Consider the following 18,449-nt stretch of genomic DNA (forward strand, 5'->3'; position numbering starts at 1 on the left):
AATTAAACCATTATAGTAAATACAAATTCCGGCCTTACAGTATGGTGGATCAGGGTTGTTGGTGTTGTTTGGGTACATACCTATCACACAATGCAAAAATGGAAATGCAGGACTCAAGTTGTGTAGTCATTGTTTCCTAAAATCTCTTTTGTGTGAAGTATTTCCAAAACTGAGCTGCGTTTGGAAGGACAGAATAATCTTTAGCAGTATATGGAAGTATGATCAAATGCTGAGGGCAAAGTTTTCATGTAATTATCAATCATCTGAGTGACCAACCATGACATGAACCCTGGATTTTGATGTTCCATACAGTAGATCCCATCAGGCTTAGCCCACTTGTTCAGATGATGAGGATCTTTTACAGTCCTGCTGGAGGGCGGGACGGCCGGATGCAGCACGCGCGTGAGAGAGAGAGAGAGAGAGAGAGAGAGAGAGAGAGAGAGAGAGAGAGAGAGAGAGAGAGAGAGGTGTACAATAGACTGCCAATACATATTTATCTCTTCTGCTCTAATTCACTGTCACTATTACAGCACAGGTCGATATTCTCCTTCCCCTCGCTCTCCCTCTCTCTCCCGTTCACTCTCTGCCTCTCTCCACCACAAACACACACACGCGCCGCAGCCGTTCAGCCTGTGTATGCGTCCCTCCTCGCGCCAGCGGGTGGCCGCCTGGCTGCTCGCGCTGCCGTTGGGGAGAGGTGGAGAGGAATGCGCGCGTCGTGGCCGCCTGGAGATGATCTCGTTTTGGCTCCTGTGCTGGAAGCTGTTGGTAGGTAAATAAAACAAATCAATAAGACACGTATAAACAACCGGATTTTTTAAAAAATAAAAAAAAAATTACAACACACGTGACCTCCTTCTCCTCCTCGTCCTCCGCGTGCGCTCGCTGGGAGGTTCTGGACCGGGTTTTTTTTGGAAGGTGTGTGCGCGAGGCTGCGGTTTAGCTCGAGCCAGGTTTCTCTCCTTCTGCTCGGCTTTTGTATGTGCGCTTTTATGTCACGATTTTTTGGTGGTTTGCCCGTTTTTTAATGATGCTGTCTTATGTAACACACTGGGCTCAGCTGCGCAATGATTAGAATATAGTATAAGGAGACAATATGCAGAGAAAACAGGCTGAAACTGAGCAGAATTCAAATGACACCATTTAGAACACTGAACTAGAACTAAATGCAATGCAAATATAGCAACTTGTATAATATCAAGCTTTATTTGCAGGGCTGACCTTGTTTCTGGGCTACATATGCAGTGATGTCAGTGTAAAACATAAAATACTAAAAGACACAAGATGAAAGATGCTAAATATAACAGACAGGAGATGAGTGTTGGCTGCAACAGAAGAATTAATAGTTTCTCAGCTTTTTAAAACCACATTAAAACAGCTCTGTAATCCTCTCACCACACATATATATACTCAGGAGTTTGTGGTTAAATGATGCTCCCTCCAGCTGTTGATGTGTTTGACAGAAGAAAATGGAGTTTGCTTCAGTAAGCAACTAGGCCTGCATTTAGACCATGCAAGATAAAATGTGGCTTTTTATAGTAAATAATATAATAATAATAATAATAATGTAATAACAATTATTTACAGTAAATAATATAATAAAATAAAAATAATGACAAGAAAACGATTAAAGCTTTTAAACAAACACAAGGATTAGGGCTGTTAGAAAATATCGGTTCTGCAATATATCACAATATTTCACTTCACAATACTGTATCGATATTAACCCTTTCATGCATAGTGGTCACTACAGTGGACAGCTGATCAAAGGTGTTTTCTTGAATATTTATGGATTTGTTGTTTTGTGCATCATCCCATATGTTGCAATTCATACCATTACTGTAACTTTACTGCAGATAAACCTGATCTGCAGTAACATGTTCGAATGGAAAAAATTGCTAATTGTTACTAGACTGAAATAAACAGTTTTGGGTTTTTTTGTTTTTTTTTTCTAAACAAAAAGTTGTTTGTTTTTTTTTTGCATATTATCTCCATGCAGGTATGTTAAAATATGAGAACACATCAGAGTAGCAGCATTAAAAATGTTTTTATTTCATAGTTTTCATGTAGTATATCAGTAAATACATGTTTCTTTGCTTCTAAAATTAAACGCATGGTGTCCAGCTGAGTGAACATTTTTGTAACTCTGATTAAATAGATTCATAAAAAAATCTATTGCTTTTTTTCATGCCTAAAGAGGAATAAAAACACTCCAGAAAAAAATCTTGATTAAGGTTCTCATAATTCATGCATGAAAGGGTTAAAAAGTACTATATCAATATTTTTAGGTATTTATTCAAATGCAGATATGATGGAGGTTCATTTTTGTTTTTTGGTTTTCTTTTTTGTTTATATTTTATTTATTATTATTTAACACTGTTTTATTAAATAATGATTATTTGAAGCTTCCTAAAAGCACTTTTTACTGTCTGAGAGGCAGATGTTTGGTCCTTTGTTGGGATCGCACAAAAATAATGTTATGATATTAGTTCTGAACTAATAGAATATGACCATTTGAGAAGGATCTGAAACTGTAATGTCTGTAAAACAGAATTTAAGTTTTAACACCGGAAAATTTTGTGATATAACATTAGATCCTGTTCTGATCAAATAAAAATGTGTTTAGTATTTGGGCATATTTTGGGTGTAATTCAGTTTTTCAAGGAAATAATCATTTAAAAAAAAAAAGAAACAACAAAAAATTGCCTTTTTAACACTATCATGATATATCGTGATATATCGTATCGTGATCCTAGTATTGTGATTTGTGTCGTATCACCAGATTCTTGCCAATACACACCCCTAACAAGGATAAAATGACATAATTAATGTAACATAATGAAAATAGAGCCCACTTATCAGTATGATATTGGAATATATAGAATGAGATGGAAGATGCTGTAAAAACATCTGGATAATATATATTTTGCTGTATCTCCACACTTCATCTTCTGCAGCCATAGGCGATCAAACTCATCCCAGGTTTTGATTATACTGAGATAAACATTTTACAGCTTACCAAGAACTTAACATAACATTATATGATGGGAGATACGATGTGTAAATTGCTGAGGTTAGAGAGGTCAACTAATAATCCAAGAGGTCGCTGGTTGAGATCCAGACGGGTAGTGATCGGAAGGACGGATTAGAGCTGAGAGCTGCTGGACGACTAATAACACTCCAATCCCACATATATAGCCGGGTAAATCAGGGAGACTCTTTACTTTAAGAGGTAATTTTAGACTTGAGAAACACAGGCTAAATAATGGAATAAATAAGAACACTGATCTAGTTCTAACCATAACACAAATGCAATAAACAAACAATAAAAGCCAGAATGTGATCATGCATTTTTGTTATAGAGTGTAAACCTGGAAAAAACTAAAGTCTTGCAATTAAGTGTCATGACAACCAGTCAGGGTCACATCAAACTTGTTTTTCATTATCTTCAGTGCGGAAGGGGACGAGACACATCCGATTCCTGTTGTGAATTGATTCTGCCTGGTTTGTGTCACAGAGTTCATTGTAATTGAACTTACAAAGTCCTGATGCAGAGCCGGACTGATCGAGCGGCTGGTTAATATCTATATTTACATAACTGCATGATGAAATAAGCTGCAGTGGAGGGATGACGCTGCTGCATGGCTTGTGAAAAGGATGATCACAACAAATGTTTCACTAAGGGAATAATGTAGGAGGAATAATGCTGCAGAGTCATACTACTTCAGTTTCTAATGTCCTTTTGTAAGTTATGCTGACTCACTGTCTCTCAAAAACAATGACTGAAGTATTCAGATCATTTACCAAAGTAAAAAAGAGATGTAACGTTATCTAAGTATAGAATTATTAGTTAATTATTAGTTAAATCTACAAAATAGAACAGAGTCTGAGTCTGTGTTCATGTGGTTTAAGATGCTTTTATTCATATTACTGCTGCATTCATTCTCAAATCAACATATTTAGAGATAAGGGGTTTTCACTAAATAGGAAAGAGATGAAAAACTGTAAAGAGAAAGTAACTAAAGCTGTAAAACTAAAATGTCATGCCATAAAAAGTGCAATATATTCCTATGAGATGTTGTGTAACCTTTCATGAAAAGGAAAGCACCAATAACTGTTATGACTAATTCCAGCGCTGCTCAAAAAACCCCCAAAGTGTTTAATAGAGTCATCACTGAATAGAGCTGATGTTTTCTATCCAAAATATATTTATTTATTTATTTTCACTGATAAATTACCTCTCTGGGTTGTATCTGATGACTAATTTTGTCAGGGGCAAAAGCAGAGGTAGATGGAATGGTTACAGTGCCATTAAAGCAATAAACATAGTAACTATATAGTGACTTCAATATTATGTAGTGGTGTATGAAAGACGAATGAAAATAATTATACCCTATTTACTTGACTCAAAATACCTACAATACGTCATGAAAAGAAATGACTATAGCATGGACACTTGTTTCAGCAGCTGAGGCTCATGCAACAGTAAATCAAAAACTGCTTATTTGGGTCATTTCTGCAGTTGCTTGACCTGTTTTTTTTTTCCTTTTAAATGGGGAAACAGCTTTTCTTACATTCTCCATTGCATGTTATATCAAAAAAACACTGTCTTCTCCTCTGATTTTAAAGTAATAATCAAAATTTGTATTAAAATTGCAGAAGTATTATTTAACATTAAGGTGCTGGTTACTGTAGAGTTATGAGTTACTCTTACATCCAAGAAAAGGTCCTTCTTTTTATTTTAAATGTCATTCATTTAAGTTACTCCTTAATGACAGTTAAAATGTACATGTTCTCAGTAGTTTAGAGACCCAGTAGGAGTTTAATGGATTAAAATGCATTAAAGGTATAATATGTAAGATTTACATCAGCTCATGTACTCATGTGTACTGTGTGCTGGAGTATGGATGTGCCTGTAGATGGTTGTTTGATGTTGCTACCCCAGAACTACACTCACAGACAGAACAGATTTACTAAAGGACTCAGGAACAAGACATAAAGATTTTGAAAAAAAACAAAAAAAAAAACAGGACAAAGTTTCTACAAATAAACCAGGCTGTTATTGTGGATGTAGAAAATGCCAACAAAGCTCTGCACAAACTTCATATAAGCAGTGCACAAGAAAATCTTACATATTGTACCTCTAACAGTCAATAGTCGCTATGCCATTGGACATATGTGCAAAACTTTACCAATATTTACTAAATGTTGAGAAAACAGAAATGCATAATGTCAGTTTTTACCATGAAATCACAAATGCAAGGATTTGTTCTTCGCTTGTTGTAACATCCATCAACATCCTTTTTTTTGTTCATGTGACTCTAGCTGTGTAAAAAGGCCTTTCCATTGCAATTTCAGTATGCCTAAAAAACCACCTCTTGCAAGCACATAAACTTTTCATCAAAAAATGAGAGTTTTGGCGAAATTGTCATTTTCCCTTTGGCACATTTTAATGCACAAGTTATATTCATGCAATTTGAGGATCAATGGAAAAGTGACTAGTGTTGCAGTGACTGGCTGCATAAAGACACTATTAAAAGTCCACTAACAGCTTGGGAGGTGATAGGTGCTTTGGCAGTGATCCTGTTTTTTCCTTAATCACAGAAATAAGTTGGAAGGAATTTTAAGGACATGATGCTAATTTAGCTCAGCATTCATTTGTGTGTGTTATACAGGCATTTTGGTACATGAGATTTTGTTTTATTGATCAAACTGCAACAGTGCAGTAAAAAAAAAAATACTGCACAAATAAAGTTTGGTGGTATCAGTATGACTAATAGTCTGTAATTTGCCAAGGCATATGTGAAACATGTCAACATGCATTAACAAATGAAAATGATTACTCTCACTGTTTATTAAATCGGTGCTGCTTCACAGATTGTCACTGGACTGAAAGAAAACTGACTTTAGCAGCTCGCCTGCCTCTGCATCTATACTTAGTGTTTCCATAGCAACACCTCCCGTCTGTCACCAGCACATGCCTGGAACGACAGACCATAATAATGTGCTAACCCACTCACTGCCAACGCAGTGCCACCATGGTAACAATATAAAGGCTACACATTAGCCTGTGAAACATTTATAGGACATATATATTTATATACATATATCTGTGTATACAGCGCTTTAATCTACTGACTGTGTGAGCTTAAAGTGCTTGTGTGGATTCAGTGAAACATGAAGGCAACATCCATGTGGCTGGAGGTAAATTTAGTAACTGAGAGGCAGTGAGAAATGTTCTTTTTGAACTGTCTGACAATTCACAACGTTGGACACAAAGTGATAAACATTAACACATTCTTACTTGCATAAACAAAGCCTTTGGTGGATTCCTCTTACATCCAATCATATTGAGCATAAGAGGATACAGTATTTTTTACCAGGTCCAATGATAGCATACTGAATCCCAGTTACATTTTATCTATCTAGAATAAATCACATTGTTACAGTCTTTTCATGAGAAGAGGTAAAAACATTTTATTCCATCTTTATGGGCAACAGTGTATTGATAAAAAATATTAAAACTGTTCAGTGAAAAACCTGAAAATCTTTTCTTTGTACTTTTGTCAATAAAAAAAGGTTTCAAACAATTTAGCAAATAACAGCTTTTAGTTCTAATTGTATCTTAGGTGTCACAGTTTTTCCGGAAATAGTTTATGTACATCTTTTCTGTTAGGAATGGGCAATGTTGTTGCTAGAGCTGAAACGATTAATCGACTCGAAGTGATAAAAAAAAATCATTTAACCACAATTCCCCTGAATCAAAGCTTTGTTTCCTTCATGTCTCTGCTGTTAAACATTAGTTCCACTGTTGTGTTTCACTCGGACGCTTATTGTGACGCACAAAGAAGCTTCAGTTCAGGAAATTGCAATAGAATATTTCCCTTCAATCAATTCGAGTCGATTAATCGAATCGTGAATTTTTGCATTCGCTTCAAGCACCTTATCGATTGATCGGTTGCAGCTCTAGTTGTTGCAGCAGCTATCAAAAATAACAATTATGCCAGGTTCTGCTCTATGTTTTCATTGTGATTGTCCCCTTACCACCATTTTTTTGGAGACAGAATCCACAGATCTGATGTTCATGTGAGCAATTATTGCTACATACGACTTCTTAAAGTCACAACCCAAGAGATGCTTCTATGCACTGATGTAAAACTGAAGATGATCTGCACAGCTGCAATAGAAAAAAGGAAAAGAACAACAAAAGTGATAACAAATAAGACTAGTTGATATATTACATCCCCATTGGTGAAAGATGTACAACCCAAATCCAGTCAGTTTTTATTATAACTATTTATTTGTGTTTCCAGAGAGCTACAGCTGGGCTCAGGAGGACAGCGGGTGAACTAACAGACAGTAGCCACAACGACAGTAACTCCAGTAACGATAACCCTGTCGACGACCCTCACGCTCCTACACAGCCAACTGAACCAGTTACCATGGAGATCAGCTCATCGCCAATGCTAACAGACCTAGAAAGAGAAAACTTGGTTAGCTGCCACAGCCAGGAAATGGATGGACTCCATTACCCAGAAGCTCAGAAGCCAGTCAGTGATGAGCGAGAAACAGATGAGGCTGCGGAGACAGAAAGTGACAGAAGAAATGGAGAGGAGTGTGATTATCTTGTGTTCGAGATAGGAGAGAAGAATAAAAGAGGCGAAGAAGAAGAAGTAGAAGACATAGGAGGAAGAGGAGAAGGTGAAGGAGATGCTGAAGACATAAAAGAGGATGTAACTGAAGATATAGGAGAGGAAAAGGAGGAAGATGACTGGAGGAAAGAAATAGAAGAACATGAAACTAAAGAGGACACAGAGGAAGAAACACAAGGAGAAGATGGAGGGAGAGCAGAAGATGGATATGGAGACGAGGAAGCCAGCAGCCTGTCAGAACTCCTCTTCATGTCTGACAGTGTTCCAGCAGCAGAGGCCACACTTGTGACCTTTGACCCCCCAGAGCAGCCGGCAGCCACCATGCTGCAGGAGTGCTGGGGTCAGGACCTCGGCAACAGAGACGACCTTAGCGACAGTCACCTTAGCGACTGCCTCCAGGCCGAGCTGGCTGTCATATACTCGGACAGCGATGCGGGCGATGACCAATGGGCAGCCTTCCCCAACCAAGGAGGATGTGAGACAGGAGGAGGAGGAGAGGGGGATGAAGAGGAAAGGAAAGAGCAGGAGATGGGAAAAGAGGAGCAGAGGGAGGAAGAGATGGAGGAATCTAGCATAGCGACGGATGAAGAGCAGATGAAGTCCAGGAGAGATCTGTTCCTCCGGTCTCCTTCTGCCAGCTCTACAGCGAGCTCCACAGACCCTGAAAGAAGGGTAAGATGAGATAAGAGCTGGAGGTTCTGTGGAATGACAGTGATTAGGCATTAAGAGTATAACTTTATACCAGGGGTGTCAAACTCATTTCAGTTCAGGGGCCAAATTCAGCCCAATTTGATCTGCAATGGGCTGGACCAGTAAAATAAGAACAGTGAAGAAAGTAAAATTAAATTATGATAATGTTAACATCTATAAAAATCAGAATAACATGAACAACTGGAAACGTCTTAAGAAAAACAACTGCAATTTTAACAAAATTGTGCCTCAGTTTATCAGTTTATCATTTACACATGTGCATTACAACTTACATTACAATTACAAACACACAAACATTTAACAACAGGCAGAATATTGGCAAAATTGCATTTACTTATCTCAAGAAATTTCAGGTTATTCACATTTTTTGTAAAATATCAGTTTCTTAATATAAACATTTTCATGTAATTTTACTTTTTTACATTAAAACAAAGAGAAAATTTGCTGTTTTCCTTATTTATAGGTTTAATATGATAGTATTTTACTGATCTGACGCACTTGAAATCTAATTGGTCTGTGTGTGAAATCTGAATTAAAATGATTTGGACATCCTTGATTGATAATATCTTCAGTGTAATTTTTGCATTTCACGAATCCATCCTATGGGCCAGACTGGACCCTTTGGTGGGCCAGATTTGGCCCCCGGGCCACATGTTTGACACCTGTGCTTTATACCATAGAATCAACACTTTCACATGTCACATATAGGAAATATACTGTAGGTCACAGGTGTCAAACATGCATCCCGGGGGCCAAATCCGGCCCACCAAAGGGTCCAGTCTGGCCCTTGGGATGAATTTGTGAAATGCAAAAATAGATATTAAGAAAATAACCATCCTTTTAGTTCAGGTTCCACATGCAGACCAACTCAATCTCCAGTGGGTCAGACCAGTCAAATACAATCATAATAATCTATAAATACTCACAACACCACATTTTTCTCTTTGCAAATGTAAATATTTTCATGTATTTACACTAAAACAAAATATAATTTCACAAAAAAATGTGAAGAACCTGAACAAATGTGAAGAACCTGAAATGTCTTAAGAAAATAAGTGCAATTTTAACAATATTCTGCCTGATACTAAATATTTTGTGTGTTTGTAGATCCACTTTGATCTGTACGTTATAATGTACATGTGTAAATGATAAACTAAGGCAGAATATTGTTAAAATTACACTTATTCTTTCAGTTTGTTCAAGTTATTCATATTGTTTGAAAGGACAGTTTGTGGATCTAAACATTTTCATTGTGTATTTGACTTTTTTCACTGTAAAATATACAGAAAAGTTTGGAGTTGTCATTATGTATATATTATCATGTTATTATTTTACTGGTTTGGCCCACTGCAGATCAAATTAAGCTGAATGTGGAAGTGAACTAAAATGAGTTTGACACCCCTGCTGTAGGTGAATTTTTTTTTCTGCACCGTTTGACACTGCAACACCATGTTTAAGTATCAATGTATTACAAATTTTATAACAATAATTAAGTACTTTTAAGTATTTTATTAATCCCTCCAGAATATAAAGCAGGAGGGTGTGTTTGTCCATCTGTCTGTCTATTTCTCTTTGTTCTTTTTGATTCTAATACTTCACTGGATAGCCATTTGCTATTTTTTCCACCAAAAGTGTTGGAATTTATCATGTGTGTGTTGAAATTGAGCCTGTCACTATTTTATTTGTTCAGTACCCGTCTTGTCTATTTACGTCAGTGGTTCCCAACTTTTTTTGGCTCGTGACGCCATTTTAACATCACAACTTTCTGGCGACCCCAGACATTCAAAACGGAGACTTTTTTTTTTGCTAAAATTAATTTGGTTTTGATCATGTAATAGTTTCCTATACTATGTTGCAAATAATTTTAGACACATTTAGTCTATATAATGTATATTATTATGGACAGAGGCAGTAAATCCAGGTGTAGATTACTGCACAAAGTGAGAATTTGATTTTCCTTGGTCAGGATATGTACAGTCAGTCCAGCTTGGATTTACAAGACTGACAATTAATACTGAACAAACAAGAACTCAAACTATGAATTATGAAAGAGCTGCGGCATCTGAAACTGACCACAATGAACATTTCACAGATAAACAGAACCACAGTGCTGCAGTTTCAGCTTCACAGTTTGTCATGTCTTTTATGGATTGTGATTGTCTCTGTCAACTCACCATATGTTTTTAATAGTAAGTTTCTATTTTTATTTATATCAATTACTAGAAATTTCAGGTGGCCCCATTTGAATTCCTGGCGACACCATGTGGGGTCCCGACCCCAAGGTTGAAAAACACAGATTTAAGTTGACTGATTCAAGTTGCCATTTTCTGATTTGTAGATAAGATTATCTTACTTTTTGACTTTGCGGCAGCAGAGGGATATGCCATCCTCTGACAGCTCTTCTTAAACGTTTTGATTTAGAGAGTCAATACTCTGACAGCTAATGCATAATGCAGTGTTCTAAGCAGTGCTTGGGTTGCAGTCTCACTATAAATGCAATTCATAGTGTTGGTCATTTTATCATGTGAGTCACAGGAATTGAACAAGCCATTTGTTGTGAAAGACAGATGGTTTTTCCATATGTTAGGATGTGTACAGTTTGGTGTTTCTGTGGTAGGCTCAGGCTCTGACTCTGCTTTTGAGTCAGAGTTGGGAAATCTGCCAAAGCAGTTACTGAAGTAATAGGTGTTACAGATGTAATAGGCAAAACATCACTGTTATTTGTGAAAAGCAATGAAGAGTGAATGTGTTTTTAGGGTTGGGATGTTGCTTGAGGACTTCAGAGTGCGTTTTCACACAGTGACTTTCAGCAAAGGAGAGAGGACCAATGTGAGAGTACAAGGGAGATGCAGATGCAAAATAAATAAATAAATAAAATAAACTCTACATATGCATAGGGATAGTCTTGCAAAATATCACCATTGCAAGAAACAAAACTGTCAAGTCATATTTGACAGATTTTTGGTGGCATACACTGTGGAGCTTTGTGTGGTGTAGGTGGAAACAAAGCTGATGAAGGTAACTGGGGAGCTGGTAAGAGATTCTCTATAGTTTCATCACTTAAAATTTAGAAATTTAATACTACACAAAGTAAGTGTGATTTTTTTCATGATAAATGCTACTTTATCCATATGTGATCTTAAGGTAATCTATAGCTACATAAGAAAGTAATGATAATGGTAATAATAATACTTATGCATGTGTATCCCTTTTTCTGATCGGCCATTCTGCAGGTCCCTGCTGATTTCAGTGTTCAACAGGAGAACCTCAGTGAAAATGTCTCCACTGAGCACGTTGACTTTATATTGGCCCGTCAGCAGTGGAAGAAAATGGAGGCGGAGGTCAAAGGTCAGCCCATTCCCAAACCGGGGCTGAAAGCTCAGGGGAGCTTCCGGGGAACCCACAGTTCACTTTACCCTCCCACTCGAAGCCCCCGAATCAAACACAGGTAAACAGTGGGTGATCTCACTTTTCTCCTTTACTTAAATGTGTTGAATTAATTTTAGTTCCTTGTTGAACTTGAAAGAACCTGAATAAAGTGTACAATACTGTATAAAACGAAGCTCTGACAGGATTATAATTAGATAACCACACAGAGGATTAGAGTTTTGATATCAATAATTGAATTAATACCATTATCTGGCTTGTATTTGATCCACATCACATCTTATAGTTTATCTTTGGTAGAACAGAGTTCAATAGGTTGGCAGTAAAAAGAAAGGTGTTGATGAAGAGTGATCAGAAAGAGGACCTGATCAATCATTTGTTATGGATCTGCTCCAAAATGTAATGAAAGTGTCTTTGAACTATCCACCCTTCCACCAAGTCTGAAGAAAAATGGTGATGTAGTCTTTTTTTTGTTTGTTTTAGTTTAGTTTATTTCAAATATGCAACAAAACAAAAGTAATCCTACTTTAGTCTGTAGAAATAAAACAGACTGCAAGAAAACATGAAAAATGTACACATACAGTATACATGAAAACTAATTATAACTTCATTCACATATTCGATAAAAGGAGTGGGAGGAAATATAACTTAAAGTGGTTGTGTAATGGCTAAATTACTTATATCCATATATATCCATATATATTTGCATGCATTCCATATGTCATATAGGCTTTTAACTCTTTTCCAGATATCTTCCCATGCATTCCACATGCCACATAAGAGTGGGTTACTTTGTCTGTATTTCATTGTGTTTTATGGAGCAAAGTTGCAAATTTGTTTCATTTGTTTATTATTATTATTTTTTATTTTCAACATTTATAAACAATAACAACACTGTTTGGGAGTCACATTATTAATAGTCCATCCATTCTTTGCTTCTTCAATTATTCCTTTTTTGCTTTGTTTTTTACACTGTTTTGGGTTCTGAATAAAGTCCATTTCCCCCATTTTTCTTCAAACTGTGCCTCTTGTAATCTCAGATGGTGAGTCAACCTTTCCATTATGCAAATTTCTTCTACAATCCCCATAAAATGGTTGCAAATTTTGCAAACAAATGTGGGCATTATGTCCTTGGTGGAGATTGTTAAAAAACCTCAATGTCAGGGATGTACATAACTTTAATCTTCCCTGTTCTAAATTGTTGTTATACATTTACAATTGTTTGCTTATCATTACTTTGTCCTGATTAATTTAAAGGGAAATCCAGCCACCAGTGCCCAGGGAACCCCCTCTGTCCTCCACACTTTCCCCAGGCTCCGAGGACTCAGGACTGGATGACTCGTCGTATCGCAGCCCTCTGGAAGAGCCAGAGAGCGCTGTGGAACGAGAGATCCGACTGACACTGGAGCGAGAAGAAAAGCACCGCAGGGAGAGGGGGATGATCACACAGGGGCTGACAATACCCAGGTGAGAAAGCATTTGTGCAGACACTGAAAAGTCACTTTATGATGTGTCCAAGTTGTTCAATATCTGGAGGTTGTAAAAGTAGTTTTGAAGATCTCAGTTCTGACCAGAGACTGTATGAAAGCAGCTGAGAAAGTGATGTAAGCATATGCATAGAACTGAATAAATATGCCCTGGCTAAAACTTTTGTTGAATGGTTACAGAGCTCACCATGTAACTGCGATGTTTGACCGTTTATTTTATCCAGTAGAAGCAAACACATGGAAATATTAACCCAGTTTACACTATTTATTACAAAGTCACTGTAAATCTCAACCCATTGTTGTCGTTGTCTCTAGTTGAATGTTTATTTTAACCCTCCAGTATCTGCGTGTGCCTTTTAGGCACACTTTGCACTTTGTGTTAAAAAACTTCATATTATTTTTCACAATTTAAATTAGGTTAGAATTCAAAAGTTGTTCATTTTTGCATGATCTTTAAAATTCTGGCCACCAACTAAAATGTGCACATTGTAAACAAAAGAAAATGACCAGACTAGCATCTGTCTGCCAAGTGTGCCTAAAACGCACTATTTTTAACATTTGATCTGTATGATTAGCACTGACCTTGATTTACAAAAATAAAATCAAATTAGAGCAGAAAAATAAGTCAATATACAATATTTAATAGTTTGATTTAAAGGTGTGCATTTTATGCACACTTGGTGACAGATGCTAGTATTTTTGAACATTTGACCTAGTGCCAGAAATAATAATGCAAATTAACCAGTGTTGGAGTAAATCATTGACATATGCCAGGATGAAAAAAATCAAATAATATGTGATCCACTTTTTAAGTAGTATATTGAAAAAATAATAATTTTTTGGGTTTTTTGCATCCAAAAAAATGGTTTGTTTACATTACAAACACAGCATTTGAAGGGTTAAAAAATGTGACCATTATTGAGTATTTGGTATTTTTATTTACGGCTCAAGTTGATGAAATATAAATAAGTGTAAAAGAATTAAAAACAAACTACATGAAATTTTTTTGACATTATTCCACAAGTGTGCAAAAAAGGCACACTTGGTGCTTAGTAAGGGCCTTGGTGGACGGGATATCAGAGGGTTAATATAGCATTAAAATAATCTCAGTGTGAAATCTTAACCATATTTGTCACAACATAAACAAGGAAGTTGTAGACTTAAATGATTTTATCTTTTGAATTAAATGGTGCTTTGGGTGGTGCCACTGTTACCCCACCCCTCCAAACGGGAGGCAAGGGGTATTGTTTTTGGTTCGATTTGTTTGTTTCTTTGTTTGTTCACACTCTAGCAGCAAAACTATTGCCTGAATTCATACCAAATTGGGTTTAGAGATTTCCAGTGACCTAGATTACATGTGGTTATATTTAGGGAAAAGTAGGTCAAGCCTCAAATTTTTTAATGAATTTTTAGATCATTTTTCTTCTCCCATTTACTTATAATGGGTGACATTTCAAATGTCCAAACAAACATCAATTTTGTTTCAATTTACTTCAGACTTGGTACATATATAGAGGCAGTTGATATGCTGACATCACCACATGCACAGACATAATGACATCAGCTGGATCGATGTCAAAATAGACTGCAGTATATGCGAGGGGCAGGGTTTGTTGTGTCTGGCACCACCTGTAATACATATAAAGAGGAGAGAGTTGTGTAACCAAAGTCACTTCATTCTGTTTTATCCCTGATTTTTTCCACATGGGGTTAAAAATGTCATGCTGGCATTATCAGATCTTTAATAAAAACACATCTGATCTATTCACTGATTTCCACTACAAGTACATTACAAAATTAAAACTAGATATGACAGGCACTTACATTATACATATTATACCCATTTACACGTCCATCAGATGTGGAGCAGTATTATTCATGGTAGTTCACTGCAGTCATGCTTCTGGCAGTCTGATGGATGTATAAGTGCTGTAATTAATCCCCTTTGAGCTCCGCTTTTTGTAGCTTAAAGCTCTATTATGTTGTCTGCCGTTAAGTGCAGGTAGTGCAGCCTCCTGCTGGTGCTGGAAAATCAGCTTTAAATGAGTTTTAAAAAATATTCCCTAAAAAAAGTCTAAAATCATCCAGAGTAAGGCTGGGAAATATGACTAAAATGTCATATCCCAGTGTTGGTCATTTAATTTCCTCATAATGATACATGATTAAAAGTTCATTTAAAATACTCGATGGAGAGATGGAGAAGAATTTCATATCCCATTTTGAACTATAAATTGCTAGTTTTTTGCCTTTTTATTCAGAACTTTGCATAATTTTCAGAATATTCAACAAAACATAAAAAAGAAGGCAAATTTTGTTTTCTGGTCCAATACCCAAACCATGTCCATGTAGCAGATGTAGCTCCTGTGTTATGTGCATGTATTCATTTCTGTATCTTATTCACCATAATCTATGTTTGTTTTTGCCTTGTGTTTGCTTTCTTTTTGTTTTTTTTACATGAAGTATGTTTGGTTTTTTTCTTTTACTAAAGTTCCAATTTGATAATACTCTGAGAATTCTTTACAGATGTATATAGTGCTTGTGGGAAACTAAACTAATCTAATTTGCACATCTTAGTGCAGTTTGGAACACATGGCACCTCATGGAAAGCTGGAGTAAAAACAAATATCCTCTTTGATAGAGATAATGTAGATGCTCTTAAGAAAAATCAGATTTCTGGTTGAAAGGAGGAAGAACAAACCTACTGTCAAAGAGGATATTTTCAGGTTTATAGATATGAGCAAATATTAAAAAAAAATGTCCAAAAGGTGTTCAAAGGAAGAGGAGTTGACACAGTGTAATGTCTATCACCTGTGGAAGAAAACATAGTTGCATATACAGAGGAATGTTAGAAGATTATTAATTTTCACTGGCCATGTAAACAGTTTATTAGGAATAATATCTTTTTCATAGTTAGGAGAAAAGCAGAAAAATTTGTGTGTATTTAAAGGAGTGATATTTTGCTTTTTTTAAAATGGAATTATGCATTTTCAAACATTTCGCTGTGGTCTACATAAACTGTAAATGCTCTGCTTGGGTCTGAATTCTTCATTAATTCAACTCCACAGGTCCATCTTCAACCCTATTTCTGATTAATGACACCAGAAAGGTCATTTTGAGCGCTGGCACTTTAAATCCAAATGAGCCGCTTCAGGCCCCACCCCCTCCAGGTTGTTGACTGTGCTGCTCTGTCCTGGTCAGCCACCTGTGTTCGTTAATACAACCAACATCTGAACATTTTAAGTAATCAGCTCGAAGTTTGGACATATTTTCAGTATGGACTACAACCGCTGCTGCTGACGATTATTTCGTACTCGGAGAAATGTTGGAAGTCTTGACCTTATATGTGCAAATGTCGTGACATAACTAGTTATAGATGCAACAAATTAAGAAGGAATTAAAACAGGCTGTAGAAATCCAGTCGATTTTTGCCAAAATGAATATAAAGATAGCTTTGCAGCACCTGGAGGGTTCAAATTCAAACTTTTGGAACTGTAAGGGTCCACAAATACACAGATAAATGAACCAAAGACTAATAAAAGTGGGTTTAGCAAAATATGAGCCCTTTAAGTCAATGAAATCTCCTTACACTATCATGTACAGTGTATTTCGTACAATATCAGAGTTCAATGATTCTATTTTGGAGCATTTCCTTCTGCTGAGAAAAAGATTGACATTCCTCAAACTTTAAATTAGTTTCTTGTTTGTTTTTTGACATGTTGGTATGATTCTGTCCTCAGACCATCCACCCTCCAAACAGGACGATCTCCACCTCGGCCTCCAGCCTGCCGCACCCCAACCCTGTCCGTCTCCCCGTCCGCCTCCAGCTCCTCCTCCCTGCCTCGATCCCTTTACCATGAAATGACGGCCAATAACGTCATCATCCTCGAGCCTGACTCCACCTCCAGGAACCGGCTCCTTACCACTGCCGTCAGCGGTCTCTCTGATTGGCCGGCTAGCCTTGATTCTGGCTCTACCGCCAATGTCATCGTCGTGGAAACCTCCAATCTGATCATTCGCAGTGCTTCAGAGTTCTGCCTCAGCTCCCCTCCGGTGGGTGCGGAAACACAGGAGAGCACTTTCACGTCCAATCCGTTTTTTAAGCTGCGCTCCCTCAGCAGCCAGTCACTGGTGGAGCAGGAGATCAGAATGGTGAGGCAGAGGGAGGAGGAGTGGAGGAGGCAACGGGAGGAAATGTGGAAGAAGAGGAGGGAGGAGGAGTGGAGGAAAGGAAGAGAACGCTACGATACTGTTCTGGTGTCTCCAGGCCTCAACGAAAACATCAGCTTTACTGGTGCGTTGAATCATGGTTGTAAACAGTTTTCAGGAGCATCTTTAGTGATTCATTGTTGAACCATTTAGATCAGGGGTGGGCAACTATTTAAGCCCCACTCAACACAGAAACCTTCATGATAAATAATACAATAATACACAGGTGTCAAACATGTGGGCCGGGGGCCAAATCTGGCCCACCAAAAGTTCCATTCTGGCCCTGCAGGATGAAAGTGCAAAAATGAACCTGAACTGAAAAATGAACCTGAAATCCTTTTGGTTCAGGTTCCACATACAGACCAATGTGATCTACAGTCAAAATAACAACAAAATAACCCATAAATAATGACAACAACAAATTTTCTTTGTGAAAAATTATGTGGAAAAAATTTAAGTAAAAAGAAAACATTACACTGTGAAAATATTTACATTTACAAAACTATTCTTTCACAATAAAATGCAAATAAATACATAAATAAAAACAAAGATGAACAACCTGAAATGTGCAATTTGAACAGTATTCTGCCTGTTACTAAATGTTTGGTGCATTTATGGATCCACTGTGATCTGCAGTTGTGTTAATAATAAGAGATGGGATATTGTAGAAATTGTTCAAATTTTAGTTCCAAACTCCAAAATTTTAACAATATTCTGCCTGTTACCAAATGTTTATGGAACATTGTGTGTAATGTACATGTATAAATAATAAGTCAAGGCATAATATTGTTAAAATTGCACGAATTTTTCAAATGAAATTTCTGTTTTTTCAGCTTATTCACATCTTTTTTGTAAAATGTAAATATTTTCATAATTTAATTGGGGTTTTTTTTGTACTAAAACAAAAAGAAAGACTTGGATTTGTCATTATTTATAGGTTATGAAGTCATTATTTTACTGGTCTGGCCTGCTGCAGATCAAATTGGGCCAAATATGGCCACTGAAC

The 18,449-nt window shown here is 36.8% G+C and overlaps 1 protein-coding gene across 6 annotated transcripts in view; it reads left to right on the forward strand.

Annotated features, from left to right (window-relative positions):
• Positions 1-18,449, forward strand: part of LOC115437631 (cyclic nucleotide-gated cation channel beta-1-like) — a 43,613-nt gene that overhangs the window by 18,467 nt on the left and 6,697 nt on the right. For 2 of the 6 annotated variants that reach the window (XR_003937958.1, XM_030160920.1), the window contains exons 1-6: positions 613-768; positions 7,314-8,324; positions 11,597-11,811; positions 12,791-12,793; positions 13,008-13,217; positions 16,975-17,528. Coding sequence is in view for 5 of the 6 variants with exons in the window: in XM_030160920.1 (XP_030016780.1) it covers positions 637-768; positions 7,314-8,324; positions 11,597-11,811; positions 12,791-12,793; positions 13,008-13,217; positions 16,975-17,528 (2,125 nt within the window). In the remaining variant the exon portion in view is untranslated. Of the gene's footprint in view, positions 1-612; positions 773-7,313; positions 8,325-11,596; positions 11,812-12,790; positions 12,794-13,007; positions 13,218-16,974; positions 17,529-18,449 lie in introns of those variants that run through there. The other 4 variants (XM_030160918.1, XM_030160922.1, XM_030160921.1 and 1 more) reach the window with 4 other exon arrangements.

This window comes from Sphaeramia orbicularis, chromosome 17 (genome assembly GCF_902148855.1).
Source record: "Sphaeramia orbicularis chromosome 17, fSphaOr1.1, whole genome shotgun sequence".
Taxonomy (NCBI): Eukaryota; Metazoa; Chordata; class Actinopteri; order Kurtiformes; family Apogonidae; genus Sphaeramia; species Sphaeramia orbicularis.